This window comes from Gorilla gorilla, chromosome 18 (assembly GCF_029281585.2).
Source record: "Gorilla gorilla gorilla isolate KB3781 chromosome 18, NHGRI_mGorGor1-v2.1_pri, whole genome shotgun sequence".
NCBI lineage: Eukaryota > Metazoa > Chordata > Mammalia > Primates > Hominidae > Gorilla > Gorilla gorilla.
In genome coordinates this window covers 97,098,402-97,120,753 of record NC_073242.2, presented here as the reverse complement: position 1 = coordinate 97,120,753, position 22,352 = coordinate 97,098,402, and the positions used below count along the sequence as shown (strand labels likewise).

Genomic DNA, 22,352 nt, shown 5'->3' with positions numbered 1-22,352 from the left:
GCTTGCCAAGCAGGCAACCCAGCTGGACTCAGACCTGCTATTTCCCAGCCTGCACAAGGAAGCGATCAGCTGCCCCGCCGGCCCCTGGCAGACGCAAAGGAGGGGTGTGGAGTAGGCGCCGGGCGCGAGAAGGCAGTAAGGACAAGGACAACCAGGTTGGATCAACCTGACCCGCTCTGGACGCGGTGCGGCTGAACAGCAAGCAGGCAGGGCAACCGACCACGTCCACCAGGCCCACGCGGGCCTGGAGACGGGCTATCCAGCACGACAGCACTTTCCGAGGCCAGTCCAGACTCGGACGCCAGGAACCCGAGCAGCCATCGCCCGGCCTGCTCTCCAACCCTGTAGGCCCTGGCGCACGGGGCACGGGCCGACGCTGCAGGCTGACCAGGGGCAGGCCCCGGAGCGCCAGAAAGCGACCACGACCACAGTTCGGCTGCCCCTCCCGCCCGTCGGGCCGTCGTCCTGGGCCGGGCCGCCTCACCTCGCGCGGGCGGCGGGCTCTTCGGCGTCTCGGCGGCTCTGCCGGCCATCTCCAGGCAGTGGCAGCGGCCGCCGCCGCCGCCATTCTCGGGCGTTAGCGTCGTGGCGTCATCACAGCGCGCAGCTGACGCCAAAACAAACCTACGGGGCGGAACGGGGGCGGGCTCTCCCAAAGCTGGGCTACGCGGCTGGCGGATCTCCGAGCGTGGCCTGCCAATCAACCTCTTCGGGGCGGGGACGGGCACTCTCCTGAGGGGGTGAGTCTATTTGTCGCTCAAAGTAACTTGACCAGTGCCTGAGAGACGAGTCGGTGATAGAAAAAGGAAGGATCGCGGGAAATAGGGAGAAAGTTTCAAGTTTCTGGTTGGGGAAAAGGGGACTCTGTAATGCGAGCTTGGGTAAACAATGCTTTCCAACAGAGGTTTCTGGAAGTGCCTCTGGAACTCCGCAAAGGATAGACTTAATTTTCATTAACAAAATCTATTTTTTAAAACTGCACTTAGAATAATTTCAACACTCCATGTGTTGAATTTGGCCTCCATCAAAGAAGAGATGCAAAGGGTTAATTTGTAGATAGGTGAAGTCAATCTTGGGCCAACTTCTGGACTCATGGTTATTTGTTGTTGTTAATTTAATTTATATGCCAAGTCTGAAAAGCAAGCGGATTTTTAAAAAATTGTTACCATTCACAATGACTTCTCTATGGGATCAGAACTGGTTCACTTTACAGTCAACCCAACTTGGAGGGGTTAAAATAGGTGCTGCAGATGGTAAGTGCATTGTAACCTCCATCCATCTTCCCCATTTCAGTAGCTCTGTATTCAAATCTTTATTGAGTATGTACTTTGCACATGGAACTGTCTTTGATTGACTGTATAAGCTAATGTTATACTTTAAACCTAAAAATAAATTAACACCAATAAAACATTGTCGTCAGCTGGGCGCCACTGCTCACACTTGTAATCCCAGCACTTTGGGAGGCCAAGGCAGGTGGATCACCTGAAGTCAGGAGTTTGAGACCAGTCTGACCAACAAGGTGAAACCCTGTCTCTACTAAAAATACAAAAATTAGCCAGGCTTGGTGGCAGGCTCCTGTAGTCCCAGCTACTCGGGAGGCTGAGACAGGAGAATAGCTACAACCTGGGAGACAGAGGTTGCAATGAGCTGAGATTGCACCACTGCACTCCAGCCTTGGCGATGGAGTGAGACTCCGTCTCAAAAAAAAAAAAAAAAAAAAAATTGTTGTCTATTTTATGTAGTAAGGTTTCTTTCTTTTCTTTTTTCCTGAGATGGAGTTTCGCTCTTGTTGTCAGGCTGGAGTGCAATGGCACAATCTCGGCTCACTGCAACCTCTGCCTCCCAAGTTCAAGCAATTCTCCTGCCTCAGCCTCCCCGAGTAGCTAGGATTACAGGCACCTGCCACCATGCCCGGTTAATTTTCTTTTTTTATTTTTATTTTTATTTTTATTTTTTTTGAGACAGAGTCTCGCTTTGTCACCCAGGCTAGAGTGCAGTGGTGCAATCTCGGCTCACTGCAAGCTCCGCCTCCTGGGTTCACGCCACTCTCCTGCCTCAGCCTCCCGAGTAGCTGGGACTACAGGCGCCCACCACTGTGCCCAGCTAATTTTTTGTATTTTTAGCAGAGACGGGGTTTCACCATGTTAGTCAGGATGGTCTCGATCTCCTGACCTCGTGATCCGCCCGCCTCGGCCTCCCAAAGTGCTGGGATTACAGGCGTGAGCCACCATGCCCAGCCGTAGTAAGGTTTCTTACAAGATTTCATTTAAAAAGAACAATGGTGGCCCAGCGCGGTGCCTCATGCGCCTGTAATCCCAGCACTTTGGGAGGCCCAGGTGAGCAGATCACCTGAGGTCAGGAGTTGGAGACCAGCCTGGCCAACATGGTGAAACCCCATTGCTACCAAAAATACAAAAATTAGCTAGGCGTGGTGGCAGGCGCCTGTAATCCCAGCTACTTGGGAGGCTGAGGCAGGAGAATTGCTTGAACCTGGGAGGCAGAGGTTGCAGTAAGCCGAGATCACGCCATTGCACTCCAGCCTGGGCGAGAAGAGTAAAACTCCATCTCAAAAAAAAAAAAAAAAGTTAAAAAATTGTTTCCAAAAGTCTAGTGCAATAATTAAGGGTATAGACTTTGGTGCCAAACATACCTGGGATCAAATCCCAGCTCTGACACTTCCAGAGCTGTTTGACTTTAAGCAAGACATCTGCCTCATCAGCCTCATTTTATTTTTTAAATTTTGGCCAGGTTGGTCTTGAATTCCTGACCTCAGGTGATCCACTGGCCTCAGCTTCCCAAAGTCCTGGGATTACAGGCGTGAGCCACTGCACCTGGCCTTTTTAATTTTTTTAATAGAGACAGGGTCTTGCTCTGTCATCCAGGCTGGAGTGCATGGCAGCAATCAAAGCTCACTGTAACCTCGAACTCCTAGGCTCAAGGGATCCTCCTGCCTCTGGAACAGGAATTAAAAGAAATTAAAGAATGTGTAAGTAGAAACTCAGTTGTATGTAAGAAAACCCAATTCCCCCTGAGAAAGAGAAAGAGCTGGAGTCCTTTAAAAATTAACTGCCTATTTTTCTGTAGCTAGGAAGCCTTATCTCTCCTCCTTTCCCAGGCATTGTGAAGACCCTGTTTCACTAGCTGTGCAGTTACAAGGTCACTAGACAGATAAACTCAAGTCGTAAAACATGCTTCTCCTTGAAAAGTAAGAAATGATGTAATGCGGCCGGGCGCAGTGGCTCACGCCTGTAATCCCAGCACTTTGGGAGGCCGAGGCGGGCGGATCACGAGGTCAGGAGTTCGAGACCAGCCTGGCCAACATGGTGAAACCCCGTCTCTACTAAAAATACAAAAATTAGCTGGGTGTGGTGGCGCGTGCCTGTAATCCCAGCTACCCAGGAGGCTGAGGCAGGAGAACTGCTTCAACCGGGACCCGGGAGGCAGAGGTTGCAGTGAGCTGAGATCTTGCCATTGCACTCCAGCCTGGGCAACAAGAGTGAAACTCTGTCTCAAAAAAAAAAAAAAAAAAAGAAATGATGTAATGCATGTCTCAATTAATTTAATAACTGTCTTTGTTTCTTGCTTCTGTAATATGCTTCCCCCTGCACAGATCTCCCCCCGCCCCACAAAATGCTTAAAAGGTAACTTAACTCTTTGTTCAGGGCTCAGTCCTTTGGATGTTAATCTGACTGGGCCGATGCACCTAAATAATTAATAAATATCCTCCTGAACCCCACTGGTCTCTCCGATTCCTTAAAATCCCGCTACACCTCGGCCTCCCAAATAGCTGAGTCTACAAGCATGCACCACCATGCCTGGCTTGCTTATTTATTTATGTATTTTGAGACGGAGTTTCGCTCTTGTTTTCCAGGCTGGAGTGCAACTGCACGATCTCGGCTCACTGCAACCTCCGCCTCCTGGGTTCAAGCGATTCTCCTGCCTCAGCCTCCCAAAGTGCTGGGATTACAGGCGTGAGCTATTGTGCCCAGCCTAATTTTGTATTTTTAGTAGAGACAGGGTTTCTTCATGTCGGTCAGGCTGGTCTCGAACTCTCAACCTCAGGTGATCCGCCAGCCTCGACCTCCCAAAGCACTGGAATTATAGGCCTGAGCCACCATGCCTGGCCTATTTATTTAGACAGGGCCTTAAGTTATCCTCCCACCTCAGCCTTCCAAGGCGCTGGGATTACAGGCATGGACCACTGCGCTGGGCCATAAGCCTCATTTTTCTTTTCTTTTCTTTCTTTTTTTTTTTTTTTTGAGATGGAGTTTCACTCTTGTTGCCCAGGCTAGAGTGCAATGGCATGATCTCAGCTCACTGCAACCTCTGCCTTCTGGGTTCAAGCAATTCTCCTGCCTCAGCCTCCTGAGTAGCTGAGATTACAGGCATGCACCACCACACCCGGCTAATTCTAATTTTTTTGTATTTTTAGTAGAGACAGGGTTTCTCCATGTTGGTCAGGCTGGTCTCGAACTCCCGACCTCAGGTGATCCACCTGCCTCGGCCTCCCAAAGTGCAGGGGTTACAGGCATGAGCCACCATGCCCGGCCCATAAGCCTCATTTTTCTTAGCTATATAATGAGGATAGCTCTGTGCTTGTAATCTCAACACTTTGGGTGGCTGAGGGAGGAGGATCATTTGAGGTCAAGAGTTCGAGACCAGCCTGGGTGACATAATGAGACCCTGTCTCTGCAAAAATATAAAATTAGCTGAGTTTAGTAGCACAGACCTATAGTCCTAGCTACACAAGAGGCTGAGGCTAGAGAATCGCTTGAGCCCAGGAGGTCAAGGCTGCAGTGAGCCAGGACTGAGTTACTGCACTCCAGCCTGAGTGACAGAATGAGACCTTGTCTCAAAAAATAAAATAAAACATAAGGGGGGGGGGGTCATAATCCTGACCTTACAGAGTTGTTGTGAGGGTTAAAAGTAATATGAATCCCAGGGTTGATGGCACTCAGAAATCTACACAACACTCCTGTTTTACAGACATTCAACGCATTAATTAACAAATATTTATTGAACCCTTACTATGTGCTGGTCTGGGCTCTGGAGAAGAGCAGGAGGGAGGTCCTTAGGTGAAGAGATATATTAATGCAGAGGGGACTGGGCTCAGGACATCCATCCCCCAGGCTCTCTCAGAACAATAAGGTACTCCTTGTCCACGGTGCTGCAAATGTGAGAAACACCATCACCATGATGCTCTGGCCCGGGGAAGCTGTGCCCAGGGCCCAGCCAGCTTGGCTATCAGCCCAACCTTCTCCTCCAGCTCTAGGATAAAACACACAAAGCCCTTAAGCCCCTAGCCAGAGAGCAGATTCTTTCCCCCCTCCCCAAGCCCCGCTCTATTCCATGGAAAAGTAGGGACTTAGAGAGCAAAAACCGGGGGAAAAGTAGGTCACAGCAGGAGGATGGTAATCTCCCTGACGGCTGGCCAGAACAGCCAGGCCCCTGCTCCTAGCCATCCAAGACCAGCTCTGGAAGACTTCTGGGGTATACAGCCCCAGCACCATCCTTCCCAGCAGTATGCCCAGAGTAAAGGTGCCACCCCAAGATGACACACCTCCACAGTGGGGTCATTCTCAGTCCAAGCTCTTGCTTACTATAGCACTACCCATGCTGGACTTAAGAGTTCTATCTTTCATTCCACACCCTCCCACAAGTGCACCCTTTATATCCAGCCCTAGGTTGGATGCTAGAGACACAACGAGGATTCTGACAAAAAGGACTTCCTGCCCTTGGGGAATCCACAGTGGGGAATTCTTACCTGTACCTAGACAATAACAAGCTAGTGCTATCAGTACTGAGGCAGAAGGGAATCCAGGAGCTGTGTGGACCTAGAGGAGCCTTCTGATTCAGCTTGTAGTCAGGGTTAGGGAATAGTTCCTAGAGGAGGTGATACTGCAAGATTGAGCCACTATGCCTGGCTGAGTTTTTCAATTTAGAAAGTAAAGAATAGGCCGGGCGCGGTGGCTCACACCTGTAATCCCAACACTTTGGGAGGCCGAGGCGGGTGGATCACGAGGTCAGGAGATCGAGACCATCCTTGCTAACATGGTGAAACCCCGTCTACTAAAAATACAAAAAAAATTAGCCAGGCGTGGTGGCGGGCGCCTGTAGTCCAAGCTACTTGGAAGGCTGAGGCAGGAGAATGGTGTGAACCCGGGAGGCGGAGCTTGCAGTGAGCAGAGATCGCGCCATTGCACTCTAGCCTGGGCGACTGAGGGAGACTCTGTCTCAAAAAAAAAAAAAAAGAAAGTAAAGAATAAGGCCAAACATGGTGGCTCACACCTGCAATCCCAGCACTTTGGAAGGCCACGGGGGTCGGATCACCTGAGGTCAGGAGTTCGAGACCAGCCTGGCCAACATGGCAAAACCCATCTCTACTAAAAATATAAAATTAGTTGGGTGTGGTGGCGGGCACCTGTAATCCCAGCTACTAGGGAGGCTGAGGCAGGAGAATTGCTTGAACCCGGGAGGCGGAGGTTGCAGTGAGCCGAGATTGTGCCACTGCATTCCAGCCTGGGTGACAAGAAAAAAAAAAAAAGAAAGTAAAGAATAAAGTGGAGGGAGTGATAATAGAAGTCAACGAGGAGACTATGGCAGTGCCTCTGTAAACCGTGGGGTAATGGCTTGGAATAGGATCCTGGCGGTGGTGGGAGAAGGCTGATTAGAAGAGGGTCCTACCCCCAGAAGGCTTCCTCCTTCCTCAGATTCCTCCTGCCTAGCTGATTTTGCTCTTCCTTTCCACCGGTATGAAGAGGGGCTCCTCGCACACCACATGCTCTCGTTCCACGGCTTCCAGAAAGCCTTCTGCAATTGTTTTGACTACACACTGCCTACCTCTTCTCAAAGAACAAGCTTGTGGAGAACAGAGGCCACAGGAACCCTTATGGTGACTCCAGTTTTTGCCGCTTCAGGTCACATCAGGGGCTTGAATGTGGACTTCAACAAAGGCTCCCCACCTTCTAGAACATGCCTCCCTCAGATAGACCAGAAAACCAGAGGAAGGGACTGAGCACATAGTCTGTGCTGTGCCTTGAAGGCTGAGGTGACAGGCAGAGAGAGGAGGAGGTGAAATGGTCAGCAGCCCAGAGGCTGGGGAGGGGGTGGAGCTGAGATCAAGGGCACTTCACCAGCTCACCTGGCCCCCAGGGGCCAGGCTAGAAGGGGTAGGCAGTGCTAGGAGTGCAGGGCTGAGACCCCACCCTCCCGATCTCAGCCAGCACAGGAAGGTAGAGGAAGACTGTGCATTGTGGCAGATCTCCAGTCTCCACTGGAGGAGCTCTTGGGACCTGCATGAAATGGAAAGCTTTGCGCTGCCACTGGGAAATGAGTGTTTGTAAGGAGGAAGATTGAGGGCCCCTGTGGTGGCCCTCAGCCCCGCCCATTCCATCCAAGCAAAGGATCAGTTTCTAGGAGTCCCTGGCCCCAGCCGCAAGCAAGGCCACAGCCAGGAGAAAGGAAGGAGCTTACTACAAATATAAATACCTTTAATGAAAAGCCCTGCTGCGCTCTGCAGAGCCTGGACAACCACCGCCAGAGCAGGGCTGGAGGTACGGGCGCTGCTACCCGACCCAACAAGCTAGGCCAGAGGCCTCAGGAGGTAGGCCAGAGCCAGAGCAGCCGCCAGCAGTGGGGGCGCAGGGGCCATGGGGAGTGCAGGCGCTGTAGCCCGCAGCGTCTCCTGGTTGGTTTCGGAGCCTGTGCCGCGCTCCGGAACATGCACCGGGGCACCGCACAGAGTGTGCAAGTTATTCGGATGGGGGGCCTGGCGAGCTTCTTGCTGTAGTGATTCCCACACTGCAGCTGCCTCCTCCGGACAGCCCGACAGGACCTGAGAGGCACAGGCATGGAAGTCATTCCAAGACCTGTTAAGGGAGTGGGATTAGGGGGATTAGGTGAGGCAAGGAGACTTTAGCTTGGGAAATAAAAGGTTCAGTCCCCAATGGTGGCACAGGTTGGGCCACTGCCTCACACCCGCCGGTACCTGCAGATGGTCTCCAGCTCGCCTCCGCGGCCCATGCCGTCCCCCAAGCGGATGAGACACTCGGCGAAGCCCTGGTATATGGTGTCACATCGGTTTGGGCCCGCTGCAGCTGCTGCCAGGGGAGGTAAAAGGACTAGAAGTGGGGCGGGGATGGGGTGGGGAAGGAATGGTAGATAGGATGAGCCAGGCCCATCCCCCAGCCCCCAGGGGCTTGTTCACCTGGGAGCACTCTGGGGATGTGACTCAGCGGAAAAAGGGTGCCCCAGGGAACTAAAGGGCAAGTCTGGGGATTACCTACCCAGGCCCCCTTCAAGGTAGGACCCAGACTGGGATTTGTACAGGGGAAGGGGGTGTTGTATCCCCCAGGTCAGCTCTTCCTTTGAGCTTCTGGGGCCGCAGGTGGGGTGAGAAGGGTCCACGTAAAGGAGTCAGGACAGGGTGGAGGGGAGGGAGGTCCAGAGGCCCCGGACCAGGAACAGGTGCATCTCTCTGCGGTTTAGACAAGCTTTGCTTGGCCCTCCGAACTCTCTCTAAAGATAGATATTTTTGGAGAGACAAGGCAGGATGCAGAGGTATTGGGATCCAGGCCAGACCCTCAGAGAGGACTTAGGGATCCTACGACTGGTCTATAAGTCCTGCCATTGGCATGTCTCCCTTTATCATAAGAGGGGATGCAAATTTTGGAGTCCTTCTCCCATAACTGGGGCTGTTTGTGCCTCTCACTTTCTGTCCGGAAGTCACCAGCACACCTTCCTGGAGCCCTTACAACTCTTCTCCACCCTGGCACCCAGCGTTCCCACACACCCTATGCCCAGCCTGGCCTGGCTGGGCGAGAAGGGGGTGTGGCCCGGGCCCCGGACGCCCGCACTCACCGAGGGGCAGCAACAGCAACGGCCTCAGGGCATGGGGTGGTTGCCGGCAGCAGCAGCAGCGGCGGCGGCAGCAGCGCATCATCCCTGGCTGAGAGCCTAGTGCGGGAGCTAGCTGCTTGGAGTGCAGCCCGTCCGCCCAGCCCCCGGAGGGAGGGACGGTGATTGGATGGGAGCTGGGGGTGGGGCTCCGAACCCAGCCGGCGGCTCCGCCTCCAACACCCAGATGGGAAAAGGAGCAAGGAGACCTCAGACAGCAGAAATTCGCAGGAGCACAGGCTGGTGCTGGGCAGGCCCCTGGACCCTCACCCCATAGAAGGAGGGAGAAGGGAGATCTGGGAAGGCAGTTGGAGCAGATGAGTGGGTAACCCGGCCCCTTGGCTGGGTTGGCCTCGACAGAGCTCCACGGGGAAGAGATGGGCAGAGAACGAACAGACGGCAGTTATGAGAGTCACACCAAAGACAAACCAAAAGCACACACATACTCCATTTTATTCCAAAAGCATTTAATTGAATTTCTCAATGTTTTTCAAAAACAAAAAGATCCAAATTAGAGGTAAAAAGGAACATGGAAAATTCCACTCAAGTGGTGTCACGATCTCAGGGTCATGCTCCAGGCATGGCAGAACCCAAGCAGGCGCAATACCTGCCCTGGGCCCAGCCTAAACCTTCTGACTACCACACCCTGTAGACCACGGCCAGTGCTCCCTGCTCCCTGACCCCCAAACACCCCAGAGATGGGGGCCTGAGCAGGTAAAGGCCAGCCGTGACCCTGCCTCAGCCTAGGCCTGTCTGCTGGCCTTCAGTGCCATCCCACCCCTGGGCAAGGCAGGCTTAGCAGCTAAGGGAGGCTGGGGGTCACGAGGCCATGCAGCATGAGGCTGAGACGCCGGGCTGCTTTGCCAAGTGAGTTGTGTGGCTCAGCCTGCAGGAACTGAAAAAGCTTTTGGCGCACCTGGGCCATAACAGAGCCCATGTGGTCCCGAGTGATGGGGTCACTGTGGTCCAGGTGCATCACGGCCTCTTCCAGGTAGCTGGGGATGGGGGGGAAAGGACAGGCTACAGGTGGGTGCCAGCAGACGGGAGCGCCCCCTGGTGGCACCGAGGCCCAGAGGGAACCCTCTGGGTGAAGGCAGAAAGGACTGGTGGAGAAAATTAGGGAGAGGATTCAGGCAGAAGTGGGCGTCAGCTTCAAACTGCTCCCTCCCACTGCCCCACTCCCCAGCTCATCTCCCCATCCCTGGCTGTCCCCACTTACCTGAGCTTGAGGTCAGTTCGAGTGCCAAGGTCAGATGCCAGCTGCTGGATGAGGGAAAGGAGCACAGGCTGGGAGAGCGGGCAGGGTGGCTGCCCAAAAACCTGGGCTGGGTCCACAGTTTCACACACATACAGCACCAGGTTCAGGTCAGCAGCTGTCAGCGCCTGGAGGAGAAAAAAGCAGCAGTGTTTATAGCAAATATCAGGATGGAATGTCTGCTTGTCTGAACTGTGTGGCCTGGGGGAGGATGACCACAGGGTGAGCTAGTGAGAGCTCCAGAGGGACTCAGAGAGAGCCCGTAGGGCTGTGTAGTTACCCTAGGGGATTGGGAAATGGGTTCCTGAGAAGGGTAGTTGTAAAGCAAGATGAGCTAGGTGGGAAGACAGGGGTCCAGGAAGAGGAAGCAGCAGGGACAATGGCCTAGAGGCCAAAGGGAACCAAGAACAGTCTGCTGGGGCCAGAAGGTGCAAAGGTGGTGGGTGGAGTAGAATGTATGATATGTGGGCCTTGTCAAGAGACACGTGACCCTTAGCAGGGCCTAATGCCTATCGTACCTGCTGGAAGGCCTGATTGAGGTGGCCCTGCTGCAGCAGCTGCAGGATATGGGCTTGCTGGGCCTGGCAGTCAAGGTGGGCAGAGGGGACAGGTGTGCCAGCAGCTGAGCGCATGGCCTGCATGATGCTGGAGGTGACGGCGGCCTGCTGCTCCTTGAGCGCCACGCTCACCTCACCCTTAACGATGCGCTGTACCTGTGCTAAAATGGACTCCTGCAGGCTGCAAAGGGAAGTGAGTGAGGTGAAGTGGACAGGGAGCCTAGTCTGGCCTTTCTCAAGCCCACCACCTTGCCCAGTACTCTGCCCACACACCTGCCCACAGCCACATGCAGCTGGTGCTGCACCTCAGCACGAACACTGCCAGCCACGGTGGCTGCCATCTGCTCAGTGGCACTCTGCAGTGTGCTGACCAGGCCCCGCAGCTGGGCTAGCACAGGCTCCCTGGCCTCCTGTTCCCGTGCCTTCCGGCTCTTCATGTGGCTTTCTAGCTGCTGCAAGTCTGAGGGGTGACCACAGGGACTATAAGAGGAACAGTAGGAAAGAGGATAACCCCTCCCACCTTGGGCCATATGACCCCACTCACATTCCTGTGTCCCCAGCCGGAAGCTATCATTGATTTGCTGGAACATGGCCTGGCAGCTCTTCTCAAAGGCCGGCAGCACCACACTCTGGAAGGCTTCCCGGTAGGCAGCCTGCATCGGCCCTTGTAATGTGTCTGCAGCTGCTCGGGCGATGGCATCAGTCAAGTTCTGGGGTTAGAGGGAGGGGCCAAGTTGAAAGCCTGAGCCCAGCCTGGCCTGATTAGGCCCAGGAACCACCACCTCCACCCACATCTTGGGCCCTATAGCACCTTGGACTTGAGCAGCTTGGAGATGTTCTCTTTCATGCTGCCCTCCACAGCTGTGAGCTTGGTAGCCACTGAGTTGCTCAGTTGGCCTGCCATAGGCTCCAGACTCCTTGAGACACCTGGGAGAGGGGAAGAGGGTGAGGTGGAGCCATGAGAAGAAGCTTGACAGGTACCCCACTCCCACCTGAACCACCCAAAGGGAGTCTGCATGCAAAACTCACATGGAGGGACTGTCTTCTTGATCTCATCCCGTATGCTGCGCTCTAGCCGCCCAGCTACAGCTGAAGACAGTGCTTGGGACAACTGTTGTGTCAGCTGCTCCTGCAGCTGCCCTCCCCGCTGCTGCCCCTCAGCCAGCGCTCGCTCCAGCCGCCGCTCTGCGCCATAGCTAAGGAACGGGCCTGGAGCAGGTCGTGTACTCCTTCCCAGGCCAAGAATGCTGCCCCCGTCCCTATGCCATGTTGTGCTACCAGTCTCAAGGATACGTTCCTGCTCGTGCCGGGTCTCAAGGGCACGTTCTACGTGGCCTGTGACTGTGCTCTGCAGGCCTTCGAGTTGGGTACACAGACGCTGCAGCAGCTCTTCTTGGCTGTGCCGCAGCTCTGCCAGCTCTCTCTGCTGTTGCCAAATTAGTGCTGGCCAGTCCTCAGGGGGCTCTGCCACCTGTCAGTAGCACTGACAGTCACACGATGCCTGCCCCACCTATTCCCACACACCAGACCAGGGAATGGCCCAGAGCCCTTCTCCACCCCCACAGGGTGAAGTTCCACAAGTACAAAGTGGGCTCATTCACTTACCTGGTGCTCTGTGAGCCGGGATCCCATGGCTGCATCCCTGCCATAGGCGAGAAGCACCTCAGGCTATGTCAGGCAGCCTGGAGACCACCCTCTCCCTCCCTAGGATTTCTCCCTACCCATCATCCTTCTTGCTTTTCCTCTTGAGCTTGGGTGAGGTTCGAGGGGATCCCTTGGTCTTCCAGTCCTTGGCAGGCAGCCGTGGAGCAGGAACTTTGGTGCCAAAGCCTCCTGAAGCAGAGGCAAGGCTGGCCACCTCATCATCATGGTCACTGTGGGAAGGGGAAGGAGGAGTAAGCCCCTGCCCACTTGCTGCCCATCCCCCCATGAGGGCAATGGTGTAGAGTGGCTCCCACCTTTGCTCAGCACTGGCATCCTGGCTGTCACGTTGCTGCAGCAGGTGATATGGTGGTCGGTGGAAGGCCAGGCTCTTGTGCTTTTCCTGAAGGCCATTCCTGGGGCTGGGAGGACAGGCCAACTTAGCCCTGGATGAATCTATCTGAAGCCCCTCCTGCTAGCACACTTTTCCCCTCCCAAGCTCCTCACCTTTCTGCCAGGGTGCTGCAGGTCTCACGAGTAATGTCAGGTGCTGTGGGCCAAACCTGACTGTCAGGAGTCGAGGCCTCCTGGGTCAAGGCTGCCTCCAGGAGGGAGGGGGTATTATGCCGATCTCCATCCCCAGGGCCTCCATCAAGCCCAAGCTGGGGGCCGAGCTCGGGCCCTGGCCGGGGCCGTGGGGACAGCAGGTGCAGTGCTGAGGCGGCTGAAGCCATACTGTCTGGCTCGAGGCCCTCTGGTGCAGAGGAGCCAAAACCACGGGACAGGGCCTCAGATGCAATCTCAGGGATGTCCTGGGACAGGGCAGTGGAAGCTGAGGAGATGACATCAGGGGAACGAGTGCGGCTAGGGGAGGCTTGGGGTAGCCCCAGGGGCTCCACTTCCTGCAGCTCCAGGGACAGTGCAGAGGCGGCAGTAGGCACCTGAGGAGGGCCAAAGATGGGGGCTTAAGTGACAGGAAGTGAGGCAGAGATGGGGGGCACAGAGACGAGGCATTAGTATTAGTAGTAATGAGAGACAGGGCAGCAGGGAAGTGGGGATACAGGTCAAAAACGAGGCCACAGCCAAGAAGAGGAGGTGGGGACAGGGAGGCTGAGGAGACACCCACCAGGAAACACAGGAGGGTGAAATGACCTCAGGGAAACATGGACCATGTCAGGTAGAGCAGGATCAGCAGCAGGGGGCTGGGAGGAGCCCACCACCCACCTTCCCTGCTGCCGCCCACCTGCTCCCCACACTTCACACACACACCCATTCACACACCTGGCCCGGCCCCTTGGGAGTCAGTTTGTCAGCTGGGGCTGGGAGCAGGCCAGGCAGGAGGCCACGCGGGCTTGCCTGAAGGCTGCCACTGCTGCTCATTGTCAGGCTGCCATCCAGCTGCAGCTTGGGGCTCAAGGTCAGCTCCTCAGGTGGCCTGGTGGGGGAAGGCTGAGGTGTCAGCAGCCAGAGCTTGGCATCATCTGGTACCAGCCCCTGCCATCCTCCATCTCTGACCCTTGCCTCACCTGGTCAAGGAGGGGTCCACAGCTGAGGTGCTGCTCATGGCAGACACAGCTGTAAGGGAGCTGCTGCTACTGCTGCTGCTGCTGCTGCTACCGCTGCTACTGCTGCTGGGAGAGGCAGTGATCTGGGGAGATGCAGGAAATAAGACCTGTGGCCTGTGGCTGAGGCATTCCCAGGTCCCCCTATCCTGGGAGAGTACCTGCTGCAAGGAGGCGCTAGGTGTCATGAAGGCGTCAGGTGTCATCAACTTGGGCTTGGTCTCACTGCTCAGACTGAGGAAGTCGGCGGGTGCAGGCAGCTCCACGATTCGTCGGAGGTCAGGCTGGGAGCCGTGAGCGGCTGACACCAGGCCCTCAGAGCCCAGTTCGGGCCGAGACTCTCCAAATGCTGCAGGGCAAGTTGCCACTTGAGTTAGATCTCACACCCTGGTCAGTCCAACTTACCCTACCTCCCTCTCACACCCTACTCACTAAAGTCCTCGTGGGCAGTGTGGGTGGGCAGTGGGGCCACCACATCAGGGTTCAGCTGTGGCTGGAAGCGGATCTGCACATCTTGCAGTGCCCTGCAGGAAAATAAGGGGGAGAATAAAGTGCTCCAAGGGCAAGGGTCAGTAGAGTGGAGATAGACACAGACAGGACACTGGCGGGCCTAACCACTCACTCACTTAGTATGCACACAAAAGAGCTTGATGAGCACACCGGCCGCAGACTCCATGGCACCGGCTCCATGGGTACCATCTGAAAGGACAGTGTGGATGATGAAGACCCTGGGCCTCTCTGTGCCTCCACAACCCCCTAGATATATGGACACATAGCTCTGACCCTGAGGCAGCTCACCAGCACCCAGGCTGTCATTTTCCTCTTCGGCAGGCAGCACCTCAGTGTGCCGTAGCCGGCAGCGACTCACAACCTGGATACCAAAGCTCAGCACAGGGTGGGTGAGCAGGAACTCCGAGATGGAGCTGAAGCAGGCATGGCCCTCCTCCTGGTTTTGCAGCAGCTCCATCACATAGAGGACCTGCACAGGCAGAACGTTCCTAGCTGAGCTCAGAGGCTAAGGGCTGTGATGCGCCACCTGCCCCCCGGCCTTCCTCTATAATCCCAACTCTGCCCAGGGTACCCCATGGCAGCCTACCTTCCGTTGCACATCGCTGAGAATCAGGTATTCTGCTGAGAGGTCCAAGCAAACCTTGAGGCTAGGGGGCACACTCACTGAGCTGAAGATATCTGGGGAGAAGCTAGAAAGCCACAAAGCAGAGTGAATGAGCCTGAGAACTGAAGGAAGCCACATTCCCAACCCTGCCGCCCCTGCCCAGTCCCCCAGCCTTCCAGCCACTGCTTACCGAATAGTCTGCAGGCAGGTCCAGGATACTGTACACCACATCTTTAACTCTCGGTTCTGGTCAGCGCCAGTAATAAGGAACCTCCAGAAAGGGACACTACAAGGCAACAAGGCAGTGAGTGACTGGCTGGGGCCCCTGCTGGGAGCCATGGTCCAGCCCACCACCCACTAGGCTGCCCACTCACTCACTCAGGGTCTTGTTTCTTATGGTTGTCACAGAACAGGAGGCAGGAGAGGGGCCGCCCATCATGAGGTTTCCACTCGTGCAGACACCTGCAGGTAGGCAGATGAGGGGCCTGAGTGAGTGGTCGGGTGGGCTACCTCGGGAGGATCCTGGTCCCTGAGGCCCTGCCTTACCTTGGCTCATCTTGCCCCTCAATGTAGATCTGCCAGAACTTGACATAGCCATCATGGCTCGCAGTAGCCAGCACAGTCCCATCAGGAGAGAGGGCTCCTTCACTGAGGCACTAGAAAGAACCCAAAAAGCTTTGCTGACTAGAGGTGAGAACGAGCCCCTCCCAAGTGAGGATGGCAATGAGCTGGGCTGACTCACGGTGGGACTGGCATGCTTGTGTGATTGACTAAATGAACAGGGTTCCTAGAGAAGGCCAGACCTGCAGGGTGCTGCTAGATAAGGAGAAAGCTGCACAGGTGAGGGCCACTTTGAGCTCAGAGTCCCCACAGGCAGAATACTAGTAAAGCTGCCCGGGCAGCTGTGGATATAGGGAACAGAAGATGGATATGAGGAAGAGGGGAGGGCAGGGGAGGCAGGCAGTCACAGGCTTACCGTGCTATGACCTTTTACCACAATGAAGCCCTGCTTGATCTGGCTGACATCCACAGGCCAGGTACTGTGCCTGGAGCGGAGCATGTCCAGGTCCCACACCTCAGCCTGGAAGGCACAGGGAGGTGAGTGTGCAGCCCAACCCCACGCTATGGCTTCTCTGGTGCCTCTTCGCCATGTCAGCCCCCTCACCCGGTCTTCATGCAGCAGGGCCACTGTCGGGCTGCTCTCCTCGCAGCAGTCCTCGCTCTCCTCAGGGATGAAGGGGCACCAGATGATCCTGCGAAAGTGGTTCAGTGGCGTGCCCTCTGGCTGCCGGATATGGACCAAGATCTCTTCTCTGAGCAGGGTGTTAAGGGCTAGATAGGTGAATGAAGAGGCGTGACACCCCAGCTCCGCCCACCCTTCTTCAGTCCCACCACCCACAGGAAGGAATGGATACTGAATTTTGCCATTAACCAGAGCCAAGCGCCACACGAACAGGTTGCCTGCCTCATCCAGGCAGGCCAGCTGTGGAGAGTTGAGATGCGCAAAAGCCAGATCAGCCACACTGCCTGTGAAGCCTTTGAGCAAGGTCCGCTCCGAAGTGCTGACGCTGATCACCCGCACCATGGCAGAGCCATTGTTGGCAGCTGGAATCAGGAGAGCAGTGGACCATGAATACGTATCCAGGCTCAGGCAGTAGCAGAGAAGCGCTGCCCCACCTGTCTCCCTGCCACCACTAGAGTCTCAAGCTTGGTTTTCCCACCCAGCTCCCCAAGAGGCAGCATGGACAAACCTTCCATTGTACCCCTAAGGCCTGAGTGGCCTGATGTTGGAACTGGCTCTGTGGGACGTCCAGCAGAACATTCCTTCCTCCTCACTGTCTTTACTCACCCCGAATGGCATAGGCCAAGAAGGAGTTAGACACAGCAATCAGGTTGCCATAGTAGTACTTCTGTTCCCAGTCATACTTGGCGACAGGCTGAATTTTCACCTGAGAACCCAGGGTGAGAAAAGTCTTGGAACTTCCCCAGAGCCTAGGTGGCCCCCAACATCCCTGGGGATGGGAGAGGACACAGATGCAAGTCCAGCTACCCACTGTTACCTCCTGGAGCCAGACTCCCACAGAGGCTTGGCACCCAGCCCTGGCTTCCTGAAACTGGGAAAGTGTCAAGGTGGTCCCCATAGGAACTGGCAGCATGAGGGAGACTGGAAAGGCTGGGTGTGCCCCTATACGTTATATATGCCACAGCATCCCAGTACCTACCTTGTTGCTTCCCCGGGCCTTGCTTGAAATGCTAGAGTCACTGCTAGCCACAATCTCCACCTCCTTGGCCAAAATCCCAATGCAGGTGGAGCTATCATCTCCTGAGAGACAGCTGTGGGGAAGAGTGCAAAAACTTTGTCTCTTGTTCACCCAAAGGCTCCGTGGGCAAGGTTGGGAGGAAGCGAGGACATAGCCAGACTGGTGAAGGTATCTAGTCCAATGTCAGCTTCGCCTGGTCCACTGGCCCCAGACCCACAGCTCCGCTTGCTCATCTCCTTCCTTGGGAATGAGCCTACTTTCATTCTAAACCAGGAATCCAGGCCAAACCCTTGAGCTTGTCCTTGCCTCTCATCCTAGTGCAAGCTCAAGCTCCACCCCAGGTCATCTAGAGAGGAAGCAGCAGAGGCTGCTGGCCCTGCTCACTCCCCATCTCATGCCTTCAGCTAGCAGACACCACAAATACACCATCACCACTATTGTCGTCTCCTAGGTACTCACATGACCTGCTTCTCTTGCAGGTTAATGGGTGGCATGGTCCGAAGACCAGTCTTGTTTGCTGAGGTACCATCACCTGAGCAGAGCGGGTCTGGGACCAGAAGTCCATTGAGGTCCCCATTGTAGGCACTGGATGGCCGTGGGCTCTCTGCACTGGGGCCTGGGGACAAAGAAGGTCACTCTGATAAGGTTGCTTAACCTGCCCACAAGCCTCTCCCCTTTCAGAGTTTCCTTCAAGAACTATGAGGTGCTCTAGGAACACTCAACTGAGCAAAGCATGTCCATGAGGAGGAGGGCCCTGTGTTCATCTCTCGTTCCATAAACACTGATGTAGGCAGGACCAAGGATGAGCATGAGGCTCTTCTACCTGGGGGAGGGGTACAAGCCATCAAGGACCCTTTGAGGGCAGTGAATACTCAGGTCTGGGTCACTACAGAAGAACTCTGTGGACTCTGAGTGAGGGCATAGGAGGGGTCAGGAAAGACTTTATACAGCAGTTAGTGTGACCAGAACACACAAACACAGGAAGGATGGAGTGAAAACAAAGCTACAGAGGCATCAGGTATGATGCCGTGGCACTTAGACTCTCCCTGTGGGCCATGAGAACCATAAAGTGTTTCAAAAGGGAAGGTGACGTGGTCAGTTCTGGCCAGTGGGAAGATTACTCTAAGATAGCATGCAGAATGGTTGAGAATCTGGGTGAGAGAGATCAAGGCCTAGACCAATGTAGTGTCAGAGTTTGGAGAGAAGATGGGCTCCTAAGGCATGGAAGGGCACTGGTAAGATGTGGAAGGGGCTGCCCCACACAGAAATGGCTCAGAATAAGCTATCTTGGGCAAGTAAACACAGAAGGCAGGGACATAAAGGAGCTGGACCAGAAGGAGAGAAACTATGGGGCAGCGTGTGGAGTAAGGAAAGACAGCATTTCAGTTCTTTGCAACTGGCTGGGTTTCAAACACTCTCATAGGCTCAGACACCATTTCCAAAATCCCCAGGTGGCAAGGAGCCTAGGGCTCCACATTCAGAACATAGCAAGTTTCCAGTCACAACAGTCTTTGAATTATTTTGGCGCGATCTCGGCTCATGGCAGCCTCTACCCCCTGGGTTCAAGGGATTCTCCTGCATCAGCCTCCCAAGTAGCTGGGATTACAGCTCACCTAATTTTTATATTTTTAGTAGAGATAAGGTTTCACCATGTTAAGAAACCATGTTGGCCAGGCTGGTCTCGAACTCCTGGCCTCAAGCAATCCACCCACCTCAGCCTCCCAAAGTGCTGGGATTACAGGTGTGAGCCACCGCGCCCAGTCCTCAATAGTCTGAGTTCTGACCTGGTCGTCCAGTGAGAGGAGACAAGAAAGAGCTGCTTGGCAAACAAGGGAATCAAGTGCCAATCAATAAACAAAGTAGTTACAAGGAAAGCCTCCAGGCCACTTCATTCGGATCAGAGCCACTTTAGCTGCTCAGGGACAAGCTGACAACTCTCCCTTCCATGAAGGGTACCATGAGGACAACCAAAAAGCAGGCCCAGGCTGTACATGGTTGGCCATGCCAGGCTCTACCAAATCTCTGCGGAGTCTAGTCTACAAAGCAGCTGAGCAGCAGGAGAGGTCCACGCCCAACTCATGAGTAAAGAGGGCACACACTCCAGGCCTGGGACAAAGGGCCGAGTGGTCTCAGGCAGCAGATGGATTTTCTGAAAGTAGGGGTTAGTTGAATCCACCCCTAGTGAGCACCAGTGCCTGCTTCCAGAAACAGCCAGTCTGGGCTTCCCAGCAGGTGTAAGAACAAGATCTGAGGAAACACAATTCTCCACTGTACGCCCACACCATCATCACCGGCCACTTCAGAGATCCCTAAACCTGTCAGTAAACTAGTGCCTGCACACGTGCTATTTCCTCTTCCTAATAGGTGGCTTCTCCACAGGTGCCTTGGGTGCCTTTCCTGACACCCAAGCCCCTGTTCACATTACAAGACCTAGCCCAGTCTCCCCTCTCAGACCTGCACTCTGCACTCACCAGCCTCCACCCTTCCCATGCCCATCACGGTATCGAGACACTCCTTTCTTTCAGTGACAACAGTATATTACAACCCTGTTAGCTGTGTCTTGGGGAATCTTTGGGGGCAAGAATAGTTCTGAGGTATCATTAAGAGCCAAAGCGAAATATGAATGAATGGGAACCAATTAGGGCTTGCAGATATTTGTAGCATAATTCAGTCAGGGTGGTGCGGTCTGTGATTTGCCTTCATCCCAGAAAGAACACGGAATTGAGACTGGACACCTTCCTCCTGGAAATCAGTTTCAGAACGGGAGGCCTGGAGTCTTTATTCCAGAGAGAAGGGCAAGTTATGGAGGGGGACCGGCAGCTCTTCAGCATCGCGCTTAAGCCTGGGCCCAGAATTCCATATACGGAGCCCAGACGAGGCCTCTGAACCATGGCAAAAGGGAAGAGGAGCTAGGCCAGTCCCAGGAACACTAGAGACCTCGGGGCCAGGAAACCAGAGGGCCCCAGCGGATTCAGAGAAGGGGCCTCACCTTCAACCGAGACGCTGAAGGACAAGGCAGAACAGCCTGAGGACAAGATAGGGAGGGGTCACACCCAGGGGTCTGCGCCCTTCGAGGGGCACAGTCAATCCCCGTCCACCCTTACCCGCCGGGAGGATCCAGAGCTAGTCCTAAGGGAGCTGTGGGCCCCAATGGCGGTTCAGACGCGCGCCGCCCTTTTGTCAGCTCGCCTGGGGCCCACCCCCGCAACCCCCGCTCACCGCCCGCGGGCCGGTCCAGCTTGAGGATGTCCCGCAGGTGCTGCGTGGCGTCCTCGATGTCGATGCTCGCGCAGGAGGCCATGGGCCCAGCGGCGGGCGCCCCGCCCGCACCGCGTTCGTTCCGCCGCCGCCGCGCACCACGCACCCTCGCTCACCCGCCACGGGGCGAGACAGCGGGACGCCGGTCACTACACACTCCACCCGCAGTTCGCAAACCGCCGCCCGCGCAGCGTCGCTGAGCCCCGCCAACCCCACCAACCGCCTCCACTTCCGGCACCCACGAGCCGAGACTCCCGGAACCTGCCAGGGCCGGAGAAGAAAGGTTCCGGGCTGGGGGCGGAAGCCTAAACCCCTCCCGCAGCCAGTCCCCCTCGGCGGCCCCGCCCCTGTGCCCGCGAGGTCGGGGAAGTCCCACGGGGCTGAAGTAAGCGTCCACGCACTGGGCCACCCAAAGCCCTACTCGACTCAGAAGGTGCCAGGTCCCTGCCCACTCCCAGAGCATGGACTCCGATGGTCCTAGGACGGGGTCAACTTAGCCGCCCATGCTAAGGTCCCTCAGACCCCCAGAATATGCTGAATTGGCAGGTGCCTCAGGTTCCCTTTGGGAATGGGTCGGAATAACTCAAGGCCTGAGGCTACCCTCGAGGTCATAAAACTCAGGAATTGCAAGAGCAGGGGAGATGATCCCACTACAATGATCAGTCATTGTTCTCTACTGTCCCCCAGCATCCCCTTGTCCCACCTGGCACCCTCAGGTTGGAAGAAAGAAACCACAGTTTACAAATTCTTCTTTATTGCAGACAGTTCAGGCACAGGTACATGGAAGAAGCCGTATTGCAGATTTTACACAAGGTGGTTTGAGGCAGCAGGCACCTACCTCTTCCCCACCCCCACTTCCCCAAATACACATCAGCCTAGAGATCATTCCCACTGAAATCTCCTGAGCATGCTGTCCTCTCAAACAGCACACCATCCAGCCCTGTGCCCAATGTCACCAGGCAATCTGTGGGATCTGAGGAGGTCCTTAGCCTCCACCCGTAGTGGGACAGGGGAAGGGTATCCTTTTACATGTCAGATTTAGCTGTGGTGTCCTCACCAATCCTAAAACCCTTAACAGGGCACTGACCCAAATCTTGGGTTTGGTTCTAGCCTATGGTTGCTACATTGCCACTAGGTTTATACCATCCAGAAGTCTGTGGGACGAGGGGCTAGATTTGTACTGGGCAAGGCCTTTGTCCCCAAAATGGAGAAGCAGAAACTGCCCTAATAGCTAAGACTCCCTGGAATTTGATGATAGCATGAAGTCTGTATGCTGAGGAAGGAAGTGGAGAGAGGCCTGGCAATGTCCTGCAGCAGTCTGAGGGGTGAGGACTCCTAAAGCATGAGTCCCTCAGAGACTGCCTCCTTCCACAGCTCCTGACCTATACTCCAACACAACTGGGCCTGGCTCTGTGGGCAGTGGAGGCTGGCTCTTCGGGTTACCTGCCTTTGGGTAATGATATCCAAAGCAGATGGGACAGGAGCTGAGCTGCCCTCTGCCTGTCTTGGTGTATGTGGGGCATCCTGGATATGATCCTGATCCTTCTGGGGATAGAGCAGGCCCCTCCCTTGATACTGCTGACAACTCAGCCCGGAGGGCCTGAACGTGATGAGCCATTTTGCCAAGGCCTCTCCAGCTTCAACAGGATTCAGGATCATCTCTCCTGCTACTAGGGCCCTGAACCTACCCAGAGCAGAAGTCACAGGAGGTATCAGAACTGACTGCACAGGCTTCAGTGAGAGAAGCTTCAGGCCAGACCTGAGCTCTTCCTGCCTGCTTTCCAAAGACCAGTCGCCCTGCGGAGTGGG

At 55.2% G+C, this 22,352-nt stretch overlaps 3 protein-coding genes across 9 annotated transcripts in view; all 3 read right to left on the bottom strand.

Annotated features, from left to right (window-relative positions):
• PSKH1 (protein serine kinase H1) overlaps positions 1-626 on the bottom strand; it is a 36,755-nt gene extending 36,129 nt beyond the window's left edge. Inside the window, exon 1 of the mRNA XM_004057850.5 lies at positions 485-626. The gene's annotated coding sequence lies outside the window, so the exon portion shown is untranslated. The remainder of the gene's footprint in view (positions 1-484) is intronic.
• A 4,372-nt stretch (positions 627-4,998) lies between these two features.
• On the bottom strand, positions 4,999-9,200 carry NRN1L (neuritin 1 like). Of its 3 annotated transcripts, none has more exons than XM_055366200.1 (3): positions 8,860-9,200; positions 7,988-8,120; positions 4,999-5,167 (listed from the first exon to the last, which is right to left on the bottom strand). In XM_055366200.1, exons 1-3 carry the CDS (start codon positions 8,939-8,941, stop codon positions 5,110-5,112), a joined length of 273 nt encoding a protein of 90 aa, XP_055222175.1. In that variant the 5' UTR covers positions 8,942-9,200; the 3' UTR covers positions 4,999-5,109. The 3 variants fall into 3 exon arrangements, with proteins under 3 accessions (XP_055222175.1, XP_055222173.1, XP_055222174.1); XM_055366198.2 differs by lacking the exon at positions 4,999-5,167 and adding an exon at positions 7,474-7,868; XM_055366199.2 differs by lacking the exon at positions 4,999-5,167 and adding an exon at positions 7,474-7,868 and having other exon boundaries at positions 7,988-8,099.
• Positions 9,201-9,345: 145 nt separating this feature from the next.
• Positions 9,346-21,291, bottom strand: EDC4 (enhancer of mRNA decapping 4). Of its 5 annotated transcripts, none has more exons than XM_055366181.2 (29): positions 20,505-21,291; positions 17,745-17,901; positions 17,247-17,358; positions 16,874-16,973; positions 16,440-16,629; positions 16,190-16,337; positions 16,001-16,105; positions 15,571-15,680; positions 15,403-15,486; positions 15,215-15,310; positions 15,007-15,109; positions 14,709-14,889; positions 14,537-14,609; positions 14,343-14,434; positions 14,072-14,259; positions 13,875-13,996; positions 13,630-13,783; positions 12,856-13,289; positions 12,666-12,770; positions 12,429-12,581; positions 12,313-12,349; positions 12,001-12,178; positions 11,737-11,892; positions 11,519-11,634; positions 11,252-11,417; positions 10,981-11,167; positions 10,669-10,888; positions 10,115-10,278; positions 9,346-9,998 (listed from the first exon to the last, which is right to left on the bottom strand). In XM_055366181.2, exons 1-29 carry the CDS (start codon positions 20,584-20,586, stop codon positions 9,698-9,700), a joined length of 4,314 nt encoding a protein of 1,437 aa, XP_055222156.1. In that variant the 5' UTR covers positions 20,587-21,291; the 3' UTR covers positions 9,346-9,697. The 5 variants fall into 5 exon arrangements, with proteins under 5 accessions (XP_055222156.1, XP_055222158.1, XP_055222154.1 ...); XM_055366183.2 differs by having other exon boundaries at positions 9,346-9,890; XM_055366179.2 differs by having other exon boundaries at positions 11,737-12,178.
• Between the last annotated feature and the right edge of the window lie 1,061 nt (positions 21,292-22,352).

Coding starts and splice junctions, on each gene's coding strand:
- NRN1L (XM_055366198.2), bottom strand. CDS start 8,941: ATGATGCGCTGCTGCCGCCGCCGCTGCTGCTGCTGCCGGCAACCACCC. Junction 8,121..8,859: donor GTTGCTGTTGCTGCCCCTCG/GTGAGTGCGGGC, acceptor CCCCACTTCTAG/TCCTTTTACCTCCCCTGGCA. Junction 7,869..7,987: donor GAGCTGGAGACCATCTGCAG/GTACCGGCGGGT, acceptor CTCCCTTAACAG/GTCTTGGAATGACTTCCATG.
- EDC4 (XM_055366179.2), bottom strand. CDS start 20,586: ATGGCCTCCTGCGCGAGCATCGACATCGAGGACGCCACGCAGCACCTG. Junction 14,890..15,006: donor TCAGCGATGTGCAACGGAAG/GTAGGCTGCCAT, acceptor CTGCCTGTGCAG/GTCCTCTATGTGATGGAGCT. Junction 13,997..14,071: donor CTAGCGCCTCCTTGCAGCAG/GTACTCTCCCAG, acceptor GCATCTCCCCAG/ATCACTGCCTCTCCCAGCAG.